This window comes from Cololabis saira, chromosome 22, assembly GCF_033807715.1.
Source record: "Cololabis saira isolate AMF1-May2022 chromosome 22, fColSai1.1, whole genome shotgun sequence".
Lineage (NCBI taxonomy): Eukaryota > Metazoa > Chordata > Actinopteri > Beloniformes > Belonidae > Cololabis > Cololabis saira.
In genome coordinates, this window is record NC_084608.1 from 12299399 (window position 1) to 12318196 (window position 18798).

General features: G+C 41.5%; 1 protein-coding gene across 1 annotated transcript in view; it reads right to left on the reverse strand.

The window, feature by feature from the left end:
* Positions 1-18798, reverse strand: part of ofcc1 (orofacial cleft 1 candidate 1) — a 79986-nt gene that overhangs the window by 3912 nt on the left and 57276 nt on the right. Inside the window, exon 21 of the mRNA XM_061714065.1 lies at positions 3360-3542. Within this exon, the coding sequence (XP_061570049.1) occupies positions 3360-3542 (183 nt within the window). The remainder of the gene's footprint in view (positions 1-3359; positions 3543-18798) is intronic.

Consider the following 18798-nt stretch of genomic DNA (forward strand, 5'->3'; position numbering starts at 1 on the left):
ATGAGTGTTTGAAAAGCAACACCTCACTCTACCTTTAATGTCTTTTATTGGCGCACACTGATGGGAACGTAGCTTTAAATTTTTTTTTTGTATTGTTGTGATTCAGCGAGAAGATTCCTTCAACATGGTCAGTATTACACACGGCTGCCTTGGGGCGACGGACTCACTGAGAGAACATAACGGATCATTAATATTAACTTTCTTTAAACACAATTCAATGTGCAAGTCAGTAAAGACTTCATTATCGTTATATTCCTCGCTACACAAGCACAACTTTCACTCAACTTTTTTTCCCATTCAGTCCTTTCCTGTTTCTAAGGATGGAAAATAAACAGAGGAGAGAAAAAAAAGCAACTGTCAATTAACGTAGTTGGTTCAACAGCAGCTGAACAAACATAAGAAAATTCTAGTTTCTCGCGTGTTGTGCTCAGTTTTCTAACGGGACACACCTAGCGGTTTTGTTCCTCCTCAGCAGTGTCTACAGCTCAGGGCATTCCTAGCAGGACTTTTATTGTGTTCATTTACACAGTTTTGGGGTGTAAATGTGTGGGTTTTGTGCAACGCTGCTGGCCCCCAGAGCTGTGGTCATGTTATTCTAAGAGCCGAACAAGTCCTTCGGGGCACTGTAAAGGACACTGTCTGCAAAAACAGGACTCTTTCAAGGAAATGAACCATCCGTCAAGAGTTCCTCAGTAAATGCAAACAGACTTCTTAAGTGACTGGTTGTTTATAGGAAACAAGACCGGAGTCGCGTTAACGTCACAGTCTAATGAACTTTAAAACTTTTTTTTGTCACTGTCGGCACGCTGGAGTGTGATATACAACAGCATTGTAAAGGAGACAGAAGCATGAAGACACAAAGACACATTTAGATACATGACAATGTATATAAATGACATTATTCCTTTTTTTTTTTTCTTTTTCTTTTTTCTTTCCCTTGTCTGCACACATATTAATGATTGATACCATGACGGTAGAAACCAAAAGTATATATATGTGCATCATTACTATATTTAATATATATACATATATATATACGCATTCATATGCGTACACATACATAAATATACACATACAAACCCAGTGATTTTTTTTATTTTATTTATTTATTTTTTTTTTTGGGGGGGGGGGGGGGTGACGACATCCACTGCCAATCCAGGAAGCAGGAACACACGGAAACACACGTCAAGCACTGGAAATCTGCAACAAAAAACCACAAACAAAGCACGAAACCGGCACGGAGCCATCCAAAACAATAACAGCAATCGACCTAAATCTTGAGATCTGATTGCAGTCTGAGCTAAGCTATTGCTACCGCTACCTGAACCCAAAAACTAGAGAGCAAGCATGCAGGTGAACGGTAAATGTAAAGTAAATGACATTATTCCAAGAAGATGATTGAAAATTTTTTTTTTTTCTTTCTTCTTTTTTTTTACTCTTTGTTAAACCGTCGTCTAACACCTTGAGACCAATATGTGCACGACATTCTCTCAAGATGTGTTTTCTGCTCTCAGAAGTAGAAATAGAACAGTAATAAAATCAATTCAAGTGTTATTCCAAGTTCAAGAAATGGCCTTTGGTGAATCCTGGATCTCCCTTTATACATGAAAAATATTCTACATATTCAGGGGAGGATTAGTTTTGAATATGTAAAACGGGGGGTCTGTGCTGCGAGGCAAAGGAAAATGGCACAATGTTCCGTTTGCGGCGCTGCGTGTTGGTGTTATCGTCCCCTGCTATCCCACTGCCACTGGCTGAAAGAGGTCGCCACCGGCGTCTCTGGCTACCGGAGGTCTTTGCCTATGACGTTATCGAGAACAGAAAACTAAGGGATCCAAGCGTGTGAGACACAGGACGGCAGAAGCGATTATAAGGTGTGTGCGGATTTTCCAAGGACAGTGACACCTATGTTTCAATCAGGGGGGCTGCAACAAAATTTCCTTTACAGTTTTGAAAAATAGTGAGGAACCAGGGTATGATTGTTAGAGGGAAGTGACATAAATGAACTCTCTCTGGTTTCGTTTTATTTTGTTCCAGCATCTGTTTGTGTTTATGGACTGGGTGAGTGTTAAATGTTTCTGTGATTACCATTACTTTTTTTTTTTAAAGTGCATGTGTTTGTGGGTATTTGCACATGCGGGTGTGCAGTTTGGCGATGAACTATCCTCCCAGATGTCTCATCTTCCGTGCACAAGTCTAGAAGCAACGCACACACACACATATACACACACACACACACACAGACAGTGTGACAGTAATAGATATACCATGCAGTGTGTTTACTCATTTAAGCTCATCATCAGTCAAATTATGATTGAGGACCATTAGAATGCCACAGAGCCTCAGAGCTAATTGTTGGTGCATTAAACTCCCTCCCTCCGCATTCCTTTGACATTCAAACTTCAAAATATTAATTTTGTCGGGATAAACCAGGTTGCTCGCGGAGTGGCAGCATGATTGAGGACAGAATACATTCTGGCGACTGCAGCAGCTGTCACAAAACACTACTTTTAATTTGGCACCTATCTGTGATCACTCAGTTGCTCTGACATACCTCTCCCGCAGGTACTTTCAAAATGAGAATTAATAATTACACTTGGTGGCAAAGCGAAGTAGCATTTTGTCTGTGTGTGTACTACTGAATTTAACTTGCGAAAAAGTATTACCTCTTTAGTGCCTAACATATAAATATTTTTTATTTGAAGTGTTTATTATGTACTGAAACTAAAAACACTCCTAATTTGTCTTAAACAGCTTTCTAATTCATATTTTTGTATCTCTGGACATACATTGGGACATTTTTTTTCCCAGATTTGTTTTAAATAGTCTAAAACTATTTGGTTGTTGTGGGGTGGTTCATTTCAGAAGTGCATGTATCAAACATGATACACTGGTCACGAAAGGGTTAATTTCAAGAATTTCAAATATGCCTTTGCCCACAAAGAAAACATAGTTCAGTCACCGTAATTTATCCTTTTAGACCGCATAGCTGGTGGGTTTTCTTTCGTTTTACTGAAAGCAAATAGTCACTACATCCATTTCTGTCAAACAGAAAGAGACAAGTGACCAAAAGTGGGAATCTCTGGTCACTCGTTGCAACACTCCAAACCACTGATCTGCTTGCCCTCGTCTTTTCATTTCCCTCTATTTCTACCTTCAGTCTAAAAACAGTGCGAGGGGAAAATAGATATGAAACTACTGAGGTTTTCAGGCTTCAATATAGCTCCATAAATCCAGCCCTCATCTCAGAAAGGCAGAATCTCCTCGAGACATTGTCAGCAGAGGAAGAAACCTCAGACAGAGCGACATAGGAAGGTTTCCTCGTCGAGACAGAGCAGACGTTCTTTCTGATATCTCACCTCAACGATGGCTCCATCCGGTAGACGGAGGAAGTGCCTGTATCTTTGTTTCACCCCACTCAGGTGCAACGTGTAAATGATCACGTGGGTGCTGGTCTCACCCTCTGGCAGTGGTGCACCCTCCTCGCGGGGGGGTAGAGGACCTGCATCATCTGTGGTCCAGATATAGTCATAAACCGCCACCTGTTCAATCATACACACGTTAAGCAGGACTGTAAGACGCGCTGGTGTTTTTTGAAAACTTCTGTGATTTTCTGATGACAAGGGCTTTAAGCAGACCGTTAAATGATGTTCTGTTCACAAATTATACAAAGAGAACAGGGAAGACGAAAGAACGACAATAATGATATTAATAATAAAGGACAAAAGCTATGAAAAGAAAATATGTTTTTCTGTGCTTGCAACCATTTATATGGGTTTTTGACGTCATCACTGTTTCATAAACACCAACATATCCCCACCATGTTCCTTTGTTTGGTGTGATCAGAGACGTTCTATAAACGAGACAGCCCACTACGGTTGTGTTTCCTGTATCTGTGTCACGTGGGTTTCCCCACTGCCCCGCCCCTTTAGGAGACTAACAGCAGGTCCTGAGTCTATTGAGTCCTATGGGAAAAAGTGAACGTGAGCACAGATTATTACCAATTCCTTCGCCCCATAGTAACCTAAGTAAATATGGGACCCATTTTTCAAAAGCCACAAACCTTCTGAACATTCTGACACCAAAATGGCAATTTTCAGACCGACAGATTAGGAGAAAATTAACTTTGTTTGAGACCTGTCTCTGTCTGAGCAACACACTCTCGCGAGATTTGGCTCTCATAGCTAATAATATAATATAATATAATAATAATACATAGCTCTGCTCAGAGTCGTCGGTCACTGCAGAACTGCCAAAGTCGTTTTCCCATCGGATAAAATGAAGTTTAAAACTAAAATAAAACTTGCTTCTTTGCTTAATAATACTGTTATTGTTATTATTGAAGTCTTTTTGGAAGGGAAAAAAGAATATTAGACTGATCCGATGATCTTGTACTGGGTTGATATCAGATAAAGCAGAGCAGATAGAAGGCGGCAGATAAAAGGTAGCAGATAAAAAAAAAACGAGCGGCAAAATAAGGCGCAAATATTAAAGTTGTAATGTATCAGAGACGTTCTATAAAACTACTGTATACTGTATAGAGTATCTTTGCCTGTATCTAGTGTTGTATGTTCCAAAACGATGTGGGGAGAGGGGCGACCACGCCCACTTAGGAGACAGGAAGTGGATACCATTTCATACCATTGGCAGTAACGGTAACGCTAACGCTATCTTCTGTATAGAGTATCTTTGGTGTGATGTAGGTCTGAAACTTCCTCATTCAGTGAGCCATTCAGAAATGCGAGGTACTGTGACATCACAGACCCATATTGTCATGCCCACTCCTCCCACGCTACCACGGTCAGCGTTGCCAGCCTTCTGATCACCAGTCCTGAAACTACAACTCCCAGCATTCCTCAGTTCCCCATCATGGACTGCACTTGTGCCCTCATCACCTTCATGTGTTTCACCCGCTCTCATACCTTTATGCCCTGCACATTCCCCAGCTCGTTGTGTAGTATTGTTTGGCTCCCACGTCTTAGGATCGTCAGTCTACGATCACATTTACCTGTGATTGCTGGATTAAATCCTACTTCAATTACTCTGTGCTTGTGACCGCCTGCTATTTGAAGATCCTGACACATATAAGAGTACAATTACCCAGCCTTCCTATCTCTTATGTCCTCCCAGATTCACCTTAGGATGCACTTTGTTCCAACATGTAAAAAAAAAAAAGAAAAAGGGGAGTGGGGGTGTGTGCAAATAGCTGACTCCATCCCCTTTAACCAGCTGAGACATGGTAACTAGAGGTTCTGTAGTGTATCTGTGGTATATTGGGAAAAGCTTGTCGTAAACAATAACTCAGGAAATTGTGTAAAGTTTCTAAAATGATGTTAGAATATAAAATTGCTCCTTAATTGAATGAATGAACGATTGGATGGTGAGCAACAGCAGCGATCAGATGAGCTACACTGGTCTAAAGTGCTGGAACCTGAGCTGTAGCAGGTAAACACTCGGGTTTCGTTAGTGATTAGATGAGCTGTATGATCCGGATGGCTGGCTTGGTTACGACTCACCCCCCATGCGTCCATGTGCACATATTGGGGACTTGCACACCTGTAATGCGCTGCCTTTCTGTATTAGGGTGAGATATGGAAGCAAGCAGGGCGTGTAACGTGTTATATAGGTCATGTAACTCGAAATCATCCATGTGTGAAGATCATGGCAGCTCTTTGCCTACTCTGATAGTGTTTACTGGTGAAGGCTGGAATGTTGAAGACGGTATCTTGTACTGTATATCATATTGAAAAACTGACAAATGAGTACATCTTCAACTAAATCTACATACAACATAATAAATCTACATAAATCTACAAATGCAAACCTTTTAAATGACGCATACATTCACATACAGGACATATTGTACACTCATATTTGCAAAATACATATATTTTCCACCAGTAAGCTCAGGAAGTTTGTGAAGCACTCTTTTTAGTGTCTCCATCTTTTCAAGTCCATATTCTTAAACTACTATACGAGGCCATAATTTAAAGTTTACCTCCAAGCAAAAGACTTGCACCACTTTAAAACCACACACACACACACACACACGTACACGCACACAGTGAGAGTCATAAAGAAGAGGAAGTTTCTCAAGGTGACCCCCTAATTGGCTGTGTAATTATGATTTGTCTAAAAATACAGAAAAAGGGAAAAAGGCAAACTCATTCAGCCATGAGTGGCAGGGTCAGGCTGAAGGAGAGGTTTAATTTGGTGGTGTATCGATGTCACCCCCACACTCATAAATGGTTAGCCAAACACAACTCTAGGCACTTCGCTGAGAAAACAGTGGGAGCCGTCGCTGCACTTGTAATTAGAGACATGGCATAAACTGCAAAGCAGACAGCCCTGTAAGTGGACGGGACCGCACTGTCAAAGTGTCAAAGAGTCACGAAAGCAAATAAAAAGACACCTCAAAGAAACGGCGTGTGTGTCTGCGTGGACGGCGAGGAGAGGATGCTGGGATGCTTGTCTTCAGTGCTAATTTAGACTCTCATTAGTGAAATCGCCTCAGCTGCACCTTGCCTCTAGCTTGGCCTCAGCCCATGCTGGTAGAAACTGATTACCTGAATTTCTCAACTAATCAGCACGTCTGCGAGGCAGCAATCAGTCTATTTGGATGTATGTTTATTTGGATTTCCTTTTCCATTGTTTCCTCTTTTTTTTAACAAACGTAGCTGTGAGTGTGAGAAAACCACTCTTCAAATAATCAACTCAACTTGATGAAGATGCAATAAGAAATTGCAATCATTTCCAGTAAAATAAATGGGGGGAAAAAGAAGTAAGAAAACCTTTTTTTTCTTCTGCTGGCCACATGACCTGATTATGGCTCCTCTCCAGGACATTACAAACCCAGCTGTACAGTGGTGATAGAAACACCACCATTCTGGCTCTATGCTGTACGTCACTTTGGTTAAACGCACCTGCTCAAATTCTCCAAAGTGGCGTGCATGTGTATGTTTTTTGGCTAGCATGAAAATAGATTTTTGTTTTTGTGTGTGTGTTAGCCGTGCTACCGTCCTACACTAATTAGCACGTGAAATCTCGTTGACAAGACGAGACAAAGGCTTGAAAAGGTGTTTGTGTGTTCGGTTTGGATGATGCCATTTCATGCAACGCACCATGGCTCTCAGGAAGCGTCACTGCTGAGACAGAAAAAGGAAGAGAGCAATGACGGCTCCCGTCTGTTTCTGCACTCCCTCTGTTCTGGTCTGTTGTGTTGCGTTATGGTGCTAGCCTGGCTTCTAGCCCTAGCTTGAGTGCTCTCTCCACTCCACCATTGTTCCATTTGATAGCACTAAGTGACTGATTTAGGTTCAATGCCTGCATGGAGCAGACAGGCCAGCTGTGGGTTAAGCAGATAGCATTCAAGTGAGCTAACCCAATTCAAACCCAATCAAGCCAGGATTTATCGTTGAGGTCTGTATTTAGAAATCTGATAGAGTCTGCATCAGTCCTTTGACTTGCATCAGGAGAGACGGGCCTTATTTCCTTTAGTGGAGGGCTATAAACAGCAAACCATGTTTTCCAGCAGGGACATAAATTTCAGGATTTGTAGACATTACCGCAAATGCACACTGGGAATGGGAGCAAAGGACAGGGGCACAGGAAGTGAGGATGGCACGTCTGCAGACATGGCTCCATGGCTCACAAATTTTGTCTGTCTTTCTAAGAGGAGATGGGATTTCACACCTACCACATCATAGCACAGCACATATGAATACAAATAAAAGCAATCTGTCTTTAAAGGGCAGTAACATTGTCATTGTTTTTACACTTATGATAAAATTGAACTGATCTGTCAATCATTGCTATTCAAGTGTGTACAAATATTAAGTCTATCAAGAGATGGACTGGATCTGTTTTAATAGTTTTTATGCCAAAACATGTATCAATACCTCTGAGATAAACCAATAAATTCATCATATGCATATTTAAAGATTGACCGATATCCAGCACTTAAATTGGGATTTGAGCTCCCAAAAAAACAACAAAAAGGTTCTGAAGAACCCACAAATGGTCATTTCCCACTGGGTGACACCCTGGTCTTGATATACTGGTGGTCCAGTCTGGGAAAAGTACAATGTGTTTTATTTTTTTACCCCTCATGTCCTTGACTGCCAGATTTATCAGTGTTTGAATTTTTTCTCTTCATTTTTTGACATGTTACATATAAACACAGTGTCTACATTTGACTGTTACTCAAAAAAAAAAAAAAAAAAATCAGTGGGGACTCCATCTGGCATGTCCCTGCTGACAACCAAAACAGTTCCCAAACTTGACCTCAAGACCCTGTAGAAAGTTCCCCATTCTGCCGAGTTTTAGAGTCAAAACGGGCCCCCGAGGGCAATTTAGAAATCAATCAGTCAAGTAATGTGATTGGTAATCCACTTTTTTGAACGCTGATATAAGTGGGGACCCATCGCTGAGTAATAAACACACACTAGCCCAGCAGATGGAGCTCAAATTGAGAATGAATTAATTAGATTTTATTAAGAAACCCGTGGGTCTGCTTAAAGACACTTGTTTTCTACATATACTGCATGATGTACAAACTGTGTGCCTGTGTGAGAGTGGAAAGAGGAGAGAGGGAGACGTCTACATGAGCAGGCAGGCTGAGCCAAGCTGGCTCCTGTCCAGAACAGGAGCCTAAGGCATGGACACAAACAGGCGTGAGTCCACCTTATCCCTTAATGATTGATCCAAACTAGATAGCCTTCATTACAATTCATGCACTCTCTCTTCCCTAGATCTGCCCCCTTCTGTTTAACTTTACCTCCAATTGGCATGTCCTCATGAATTTCTTAAACATTTCATTTTCACTCTCAGAGTCTCAACATCACTTTGTGTATCTTTCTGTGTTCACTGCAAAGAAAAACAATCCAGCACGTTTTCCCCCTTTTTGGCCCATTATTATGTCTGAAGTGTGGAATAATATATTCCAGTTGGACGGAGGTCTCTACACCCTGTCACTAATGACTACAGCAGATCTTGTCTGTACAGCCAGTGTGAATGCTGTTGCATACCTGTTCCCCCCCTTACCATCATAAAGACACAACTTGGTGACTTCCCATCCTTCCACCACAAATTCATAAATACAGTTGGGCAGCGGTTTCCTCCACTGACATGATCCTTTTGGTTTGTAGTTCTGTCCCACTTGGCTTTAATTTACAGTCGGAAAATAATTAGAATCTCACTTTTGCAAAGAGTGGAGTGAAAATGTAAACAATGCTTCCCTGCGGGCGGGTGCTTCATCACTTTGACAGGTGCATTTGAATTTGCCTGGGTGGCGGACAGGCTTGGTTATTTATGTGTCAGTCGCACATGGAAGCCCGGCTGAGGCTGTAGCTGCGGCTGCAGCAAGGGAAGGGATTGAAACGCCGCCGAATGCTTTGGATTTGGGAGAATCTTGAGGATGCCGCTGGTTCTGATGGTTCGGATCTCCATGAAGCTCCATGTTGAGCTGTTGCAATGTAGAGACATCTGATGATGCATCTCTTTCATAGAACATTACATTACATATATACTGTAGAAACCATGTTAACTAGGAATTGGCGATATTTTACCGTTCACGATATACCGTCAAAAAAATTCCTCACGATAAGAATTTGTCATCTCGCGGTAAAAACAATAAATTCCCGTTGATGATGTTTTTGTGTAAAGCTGATTTATGGTTCTGCGTTAAATCCACGCACAACGTACGTGAAGGAAGGAAGGAAAGAAGGAAGGAAGGAAGGAAGGAAGGAAGGAAGGAAGGAAGGAAGGAAGGAAGGAAGGAAGGAAGGAAGGAAGGAAGGAAGGAAGGAAGGAAGGAAGGAAGGAAGGAAGGAAGGAAGGAAGGAAACAAGGGAAGGAAGGGAAGAAGGAAGGAGAGAGCAGGAGGAAAGAAGGAAGGAAGGGAAAAAGGAAGGAAGGAAATGAGCCAGAAAGAAAGAAAGAAAGAAAGAAAGAAAGAAAGAAAGAAAGAAAGAAAGAATGAAAGAAAGAATGAAAGAAAGAAAGAAAGAAAGAAAGAAAGAAAGAAAGAAAGAAAGAAAGAAAGAAAGAAAGAAAGAAAGAAAGAAAGAAAGAAAGAAAGAAAGAAAGAAAGAAAGAATACATTTCCCGTTGATGACGTTTTTTTGTAACAAACATGGCAGATCTGAGAGCGAGATAGATTTATAGTTGAAAAGGTGGAGTTGAATTGGTATTTTTTTTATCGTCATTTTTATCGTTATCGGGATAAATGCCAGAAATTATCGTGATACATTTTTTAGTCCATACCGCCCATCCCTAATGTTAACTTATGCTTACTTTCTAACTCTGTTTGGATAAATATAGGCAAAGATTCCTAAAATACAGCCTTATGTCATTGATTATGGTGGTAGAGGGAGCTCTTTTGACAAAGTATATTCCTTTTTGATAATTACGTGTGGCTCCTGAGAAAATTAAAGGCCCTCATTTGACCATACACCTTTTCTGTGAAAGGAACAGCACTAAAACTGGCATTTGGAGTAGTCCCAACCTTAGTGAGTGCATGTCTGGGGCCGCAAGGGACCATGGACACATATCAGGCTTGAGCTCGTTTTATGTTTGGACAACATGGAAAGACTATCGTACTGTATCTACTGTGTAACGGATATGGTGATAATGATTTCATATATAGGACAGTCATGTTATATATCATCTATTATATGATTAATGATAACATGTGGCAGATGCAAGGGGTTTCCAGAATGTGTAGTTGTGTGGATTAATAAAAATAGATTACTGGCCCATAACAACTTTAGCAACCCACAAATAGTCTCTATTATCTGTCTTCGACCAGTCCATTAACATTAATGTGACATCCTTTTACTTTCTTCTTTGTGGTCATTGAATCCAGAATGTCTCTTCACAGTAATAACATTAATCAATATTCCTATTTGACAAAGATTTTTCTGTACATTTCAGAACCACAGGCAGTCACGATGGGAAAATGCAGCCGACATGTTCGCGGAGACTGCACCGAAAGGAGCATCAGTGATTATTGTCAAATGAGAGAAGAGGTGGACATCGTTGCTTCTTTTGTCCACATGCGTGCACACACTCGCAGACACAGTAACGCATGCTAACACACATACATCCAGGCTCACGCAGACAAAGCCCCACACAGTGAGGCAACGCATGCGTGCATCTCCAACGCCTGCGGGCGCCCGAGGCTGTGCAGCAGGGAGTGGTGGAGGGAGGGAGGGAGGAGGGAGGGAAGGAGAGGGTGGAGGGTTGATGGGGAAGGGAGGTGGGGTTGGGCTGGGTGCTCATGTGTATGTGTGTGTTTGGGGGGGTGCTCTGCACTGAGGCTCTCAGAGCTGCAGAGGGTCAATCTCTCCACCATCATATCTGTCAGACCACGCCTGGGTTCAAGGCCTGGTTTACTGGCTGCAGGGTGCTGAAACGGACAGTATGTAGACACCCAAACACACATGCCGACACGGGCTCGTAGACGACAGAGATGTATTGTAGAATTCGTACAACAATCTGAATTAATCAGCACATATAGATGTACGCGCTTCTGGATAGGACAGCTGTATTCAGGAGGTGGAGCACTTGTCTGCCACTCAAAGGGTCAGTGGTTTGATCCCAGACTAATACATAGACTAAAAAAGTGAATATACAGTACCCAAAGAAGCTGTTGCATGAGTGAAAGCAACCTGATCTCACAAAAATCTGTGAAATGCCCACGACCTCTTACCACTATTTTCCGTGGTACCAACACGGAAAGTGGTATAATTCCGTGTCAGCACCACGAATATTGTACCATGCAAAGTCAATGGGATCCGTGGTCGTGATATATACACGGATTATGACATTATTATTATTTATATATTATTCTTTGTTATAGTGGCTAAATTATGCGTTTTTGTCGCGCAAGGTGCTGTTTTTTACTGTCAGTTTGTAAAAGCACGTATTTAACGCTGTTTTAGCAGTGTTTTATTGAGGTTTTAATGGGAGCACCACGGATATAGTACTATGCAAAGTGTTGGTACCACGGAAAATAGTGGTAAGAGGTCGTGGGCATTTCACAGATTTTTGTGAGATCAGGTTGCACTATATAGTTCCAGTTTAATAAAACTGACAAAAATTATTCATTGGGGTGGACCTGTGCTCCTGCACAGTCAATTTATTAAGCAGACATTACTTGAAAACTTAATTTCAATGCAATTAAGGTGATTTCTGTAGACCACTTATCGACAACTGTACATGTCAAGGTAAGGGAAGTGAGTATAATAATATTGATGAATTTCAAAATGTAAAAGAATGAAGTAAGCACAGCAACGTAGCATGAACTATGTAATGCATTATCGCCTGCTACATGGCCACACACTACGCACACAAAGCCAAGACAGGCTAGAGCACATTGCACATGGCTGGAAACAGACCAATCCAAAAAGTATAAAAGAGCACTGACATACACGCATGGATAAGCCAAGCAATGTCAGCCATTAGAACAGAAATAGATATGCTATTATTGTAAAATTGTTCAATATGTGGACCGTTGGCAGATATAATTGGAACAGCTTGAAAATGGCATGGATGCACACTGTCTGCGTCGGGCCTTATTTGGCTGAGGCAAAGGTCTGTGTCTGGTTAAACGCACCACTGGACAAGACAGGCCACCCATTCCTATTTGCATGACGGGACACACATATATGCATGCACACACACAAACACACACAGTGACAAAATAGCTTGTATGCCACTGTAGCTTTTTGGCATCCTTCTCTCATTAATGGGGCTTAAAACCACATATTGCAAAGTGTTTCAGGTTAAAGTGTCACAGTTAATGCACAGTACTCAACTCCTTTTAAAAGTAGCACAAACCAAACTGGACTTCCAGAAAAGATAAACGAGCAAAAGTAACTGTATTTACAGTCAAAATAGACCAGACAACTTTAAAAGAGATTATTCATTGAGATAGCATCTCTGAGTGCCTGAGATAATCCAGAAAATAAGATATGCATAATTCACTGTTACTAATCTCCTTTGCAGAAAGCCTACTCCAAACCTACAGTAAACAACTCAGATAGCAGCTCATCTCTTTCTTCCACACCATTTCTGACTCACCCTAGCCCCCTGCAGAGATGACTTTTCCAGGTTGGTTACAGGGCATAGTGAAGTTTGCTTGCAACTTAAACTGAAAAAATGGAAGGAAAAAGTTTGCTCAGCATTTGAAGCTTCTTTTTTTCTCATAGTGGTTCGAAAGTGAATGAATCAAGTTTCTCCAAGTAGACAAGTTCGATTAAGTTTTGAGCGCAATCCAGATGCAAATATCCAGCTTCCAAGCTGCCGCGACATGTTCATGCAGCGAGCCGTGTTCACAGAAGAACAGTAAAGCATGTGCACATACGTTCATCGAAGCACTAAAGATTATTCTCCTAATATTTAGCACAACCAAAGCCAAACAAAATGAGACTGCCAATACTCATTTAGCATTTGTGGCATGCCTCCTTCAAGTAATCCTTTTGTGGCAGGAAAACACATTTCCCTCACTCTAACTGCATAGAGCACATATCTCAAAATATCATGTTAAATTCTCGAAATTTCATGAGACCAGGCTTCGCATTAAGATGCTGCAGACAGATGCCAAAGTTGAGTATTACCTTTGATATCCAGAATTTGACTTTGGAGTAGCTTCAACCTAATCAAGCCTTGGAGGCTAGAGGTGATAAGTATCCAAGCCAATAACCAGAATAAGTGCTGGGAGTCAGGGGTGAGGCTTCACATGCATGCTCTTGCACATTGATGCACATTCTGTGCATGCCCATACACACACACACACACACACACACACACACACACACACACACACACACACTGCATTGTTTCTTTAAGGAAAATCCTGCAAACATCTATGTCTCCTTGGGATGTCATGTAGGGCTGTTAAGACGCGACACCTGTCACAATCGCCGGGGTTACTTCTTTCCCTCGGGGCCGCAGGAAGCGGCCAAGGTCAAACTCTTTAAAGGAAAGGAAGGGCGTAAGGGGAAAAGAACTGACTAGCGACGGACAGTCACAAAGAATTAGATCTGTCAAATTCAAGATATAAAACCTCTGTGGAGCCAGAGGCTGTTTAGGCACTTTTGCATGTATGTTGGTGTCTGCAACACATGCTGTACAGGCATGCATGGAGGATGTATCATTGATCATTCAAAATGTTTTGTTCTCTGCTAGCGTTACAGGTCTGAGCCTGGTGATTTGGTTGCAAAAACTCTGCAAATCTGTTTAACTTTTTTTATACACCCTTCTACATTTTAATTAGTTGACTTTTGTCTCTTATTATGGGATTGCAAGGAAACAGGATCCTGAGGATTTCACCTGATGGAGGGAGAAATAGCAGCAAAATGAAAGAAAAGTGGTGAGAAGGTCGAAAACCTGGTGTCAAATGAACCTCCTCCAACTGCACTTGTTTTGACAGCTGTTAGGTGAAGGTTTGCCACGTGAAGAAATTACAGGAAAAGGTTTTTCCGCACTAATGGATTCATAAGTGTCCAAAATTGTCAAAGACAGTGTTTTCAAACACTTTAACTAGTTCTTTTTGCCTGACATGGAGGTTGAGTATACAGTTGGCTGCCATTCAAAAGACCTTCCTTGTTAAAACCTTATTCCCTCCCTCATAGAGAAGCCTGTCCAGGCCCAGGCATTGGGAGATAATGATATCCTCTCCCTGGATTAATTGTAAAGGACACATTAAGCAATAGTGCTGACACTCCCTGTAATTAAACTGTTCACACCGACGAGTCCAAACTGGAACATCCCCTCTTTTGCTTTACATACTGCTGGAAAGGCCGGGCATGTTTTTCAACACAGAGAAAAGCTAGTTAATTACTTTGGGAAATTTAAAGTCTCCATCTGTGTTCAAAGAACCACAAGGTTCAGTCATCAATTCTTAAATAAACCCCTTTATGTTTGGACATTCTTAATTTTTGGTTTGTGTGCTTTAATGTACTTTAAAAAAGAAATCCTGCTTCTTTTTTAGCACCTTTCTCTTTGAGGCTCTAGCCCAAAAATTCCAGTCAGTTCCCCGTATTCAAACAATATGCAAATGTATTTTACAGTGATGTCATTAAGTTAAAGAAGAAAATCCTTGCTTCTTCCTCAGGCACTGTAGCTCCTGTGGGAGACAATAACTCTCTTTGGTATGGACTTTAAGCTACGTAGCATTTCCAGCCTTTGGGATTGGGCATTAAAGATGTTTAGGGTAAGAATTAATATGCATTTTAGGGTTTATATGGTAAGAAATACATAATTAAGCTCAACAATAAGGGGAACCTCTGGCTGAAGAGAGCTGGGATAGACTCCAGCAGACCCCTGTGACCCTGAACAGAAAGAAAGGTATTGATAATGCATGCATGGATGGATGGTGAGAAAACTAAGGGTTAATTAACTATTCATGCTCAGGGATTCACACTATTATATGCGTGCATTACCCTACATAATCATTTCCATGCACTGCAACACTAATGTGTTTTGAAGACAAGGACGACCCTATAAAGGATTTCATGTTGAGACTGTGCTGCTTGAAAGTGATGCGTGAAAGCGTGAGAAAATGGGTGATAGAGAAACTAGAATAAAGCACTTTTTAGAATCCGACTAAGGTTAAATTTACTCAGGAGGTTAAAAATGATAAGATGGTGTAAAGTAAATGTATCATTGTGTTTTAATGTTCACAGTGCTTTGGGTCGGGTAGGGTTGCATGAATTTGTGTCCACATAAACTCTTACGTGTGAACTGAGATGGAGGTGAACTTGTTTCCTCTTTATGTGTGCCCCCACCCTTCTTCTCTTTTAACCACTGTGCACCACTTCACACATTACTGACCAGCAAAGTCCGTGACCTTTTCAGGAACACTGGCATGTAGTCTGTGCAGTCATATCTCATATTGAGCTCCCTAATGCTTTCCGTGTGGATGCTGTGCTCGCCGCTGTGTTGCTCCTGTCCTTGCTTGCCTGCCTGTTATCGCCCCAGGCCTTGGAGGCCCTCAGCACTGTCCACCAAAAAAAAATACAAAAATTGCATGTACACTTTCAGTATTTCTATGCATGTGTGTAGTCCCTCATGCACTCATCCAAGTATGGGTGAATGCACACCGTGTTTATTGTACATGAACAGATTTTTCATCCATATACATCCAGAAAAAGCACAAAAATGCATTCCCACACGCACCATCCCACACACACTGACTACTTTGCTCGTTGATGGAGGTAGATGACTCTGCTCACCTCATGTTCACACACAAACCCACACCCCACACGCAGACAACAGACCTAGCTGCCCTCCAACTCCAGAAAACCCCTTTCTCATCTCTTCCTCTCCTCTCCTGTTCCTGTGTTGCTGTTATGGGTTCCTGTTCAGGAGCTGAAGGTTCCATTGTTACGTGACAGCGGTTCCTGTGTATCCTGTCATGGCCCACTGATCCCTCTGTCCCTCTGCAAAGCTTCTTATTTCAAAACTTGAGTTCAGGTTTGCATCTCACCTGGCTTTATATTTGCATGGTACGATGCTCACGGTCAAAATACGTTCCCATGGGGTTTAGAGCATGATTAGTTTAGAAAATACTGTATCCCCAAATTCTGTATCCATCTAACTTTTTTTTTTTTTTTTTTTAGCAGGAGGAGCCTTTAACTTTTCCAAAAAGATTAAATCTTTTTTTTTTTTTGACTGTGAATTCAAATGAAGAACACGTCTTGTATGATTAACAGCCAGCCTCACAGACTAAGGTTATCATTAGCACTCCAATCTGTGCTGTTTGACTCTCAACAGGTTCCCTCCCCACCAATCACGGCGCAGTTGCAAAGCACCTTGGGTGTTCCCAAACTTGCCCGCTGGTAACCCATTACCTAGACATACAGTGACAAACGGGGCAAACATACGCAAATGTTGATGCAATCAGGTTGAGAAAACATCTCCAGGGCCACCATACAAACCCCGCTCTCGCCTCTCTCCCTTCTTCCCCACTTTCTTTTAATTCTCTCTCCTTCTCCTTCAATTACCACGTTGTCACCGCACTGGGAAACTTTTCCTTTTTGGTGAATTAACAGCGAAAGAGCTTTGTAGCAGGTAAGCGGGCAGCCTACTCTATCACTGTCATGGCAGTGGCTCCGACAAAACAGTTTGCGTACCTGCTTAAGTATTACAGAAATTACCACCTCCCTTCCAGGTACAGTAATCAACTGGGTGACGGGAGGCAATTAATTAGGTCCATCTGCATCACTGCCTTTAAATAATTAATGGGGCTCATTACTGAGCCGCTAGTATGATGTGGAGCATGCTAGCCCACTTACAGGTACTGGCTCAGAGCAAGTATACCAGCAGAGACTTGGGAAAGTGAAGATTTTCTGTTGGTTTTATTTCTTTAGTAATTTGACTCTGCTTGACTAAACTGCAGGGTTGAGTGCAGTTTCATACCCTCATCTACAGACCTATCATTAGCTCAATCTGCAGGTTTCCAAGGCAGAAATGCAGGTCACACTGAACTAAATAGGATCAACAGTAATACAGAACGTCTGGATTTTAGCCTCATCTCTAATTCCAAAGTCAAAGCAACTTGTGTTGAACAAACATGATTTTAATCATGTAATCAATAATTTACATGACTGTTAATACCCTCTTAGATGCTGTCAAGCTCATATAGTTAATGGTTTTTGACATGAATTCAGTTTTTTTACCTCAATACCCAGTACAATCAAAAGAAGAAAACAAAAACAAAAAAAAACATCAGATCCTCGGCATTTCCCCCGTCTTTGCTTACTCAGTCAGCTCGGCAGCTGACATCTTCCCTGTCAGTAACACCTTAACCTCGGAGCAACCGAGACGATCATGTGGCATGGAGGAATCTGTGATATAAAGTTAATTGGCGAGAAAGTAAAAATTGGATTATGCTTTATGACCGCCTTGTGAAAATTACAAGTTTGATAATAATAGGCCATTTGAAGGTTGGTTATTGAATGTGAATTCTTTTTTTATTGTTTCAGAGCTGGAGGGAGACGCAGCATCAGACAGAATTTGAGTTCTTAATTATAGCACAAATCATCAGGAAACTAGTTTTAATCTAACTTGAGTGCTATCATCACACTTGCTGTTATACCTTATGCAGTCTATGCCCTTTGTTGTGTTGCTGCCAAAAGATACAGCAGTGAACTTTTAAATATGAGAGGGGTGATGTGATGCTAGAAAGGATTGCAGTTATGTGAAAAGTGCAGATACATTATAATCTTTTTTTTTTTATTATTAATCTTTTATATGTGCATTTGCAGGCAGTTTTCCAAGATACTTGGCAAGTAAGTTGCTGGGAGAGCTCGGAGCAGTTTTTCTATGGATTTAGGTGACCTCAGTAGCTTTTAGACTCAATGATTTTGCAAACAGGGCTGTGTGTCTCGTCATAGCAAAATGCGGCCCCGGAGATGCTGACTTTAGCAAGAACTGAGGCCGGTGTTTTTACATCTGTCTCTCTGAGGACAGGTTTTGTCAACGTAACAGGATTACAATGCATGGAGTTCCTAATAGTTTACCGGTAGCTACTGTATGCAGCTGAGATCAAAATGAAATCCAGTGTTGAAGGTGAATTTACTCTGACTCGTGAAGACTGAGCTCTGATGTAAAAATAATGCAATACCTGGTAGATCCTCGTAAATCACGGCCCCAGCGGGCCGGCGTGTGTTGTGACCGCATGGATGTCATCACTGGTCTCTAGTTGTATTATTGTAGTTGATAGTTGAGGTGATCAGTGTTGAGAGCACCTCAGGCTCAAAAGCACAGGTTAATCTAACACATTTCTCTCTT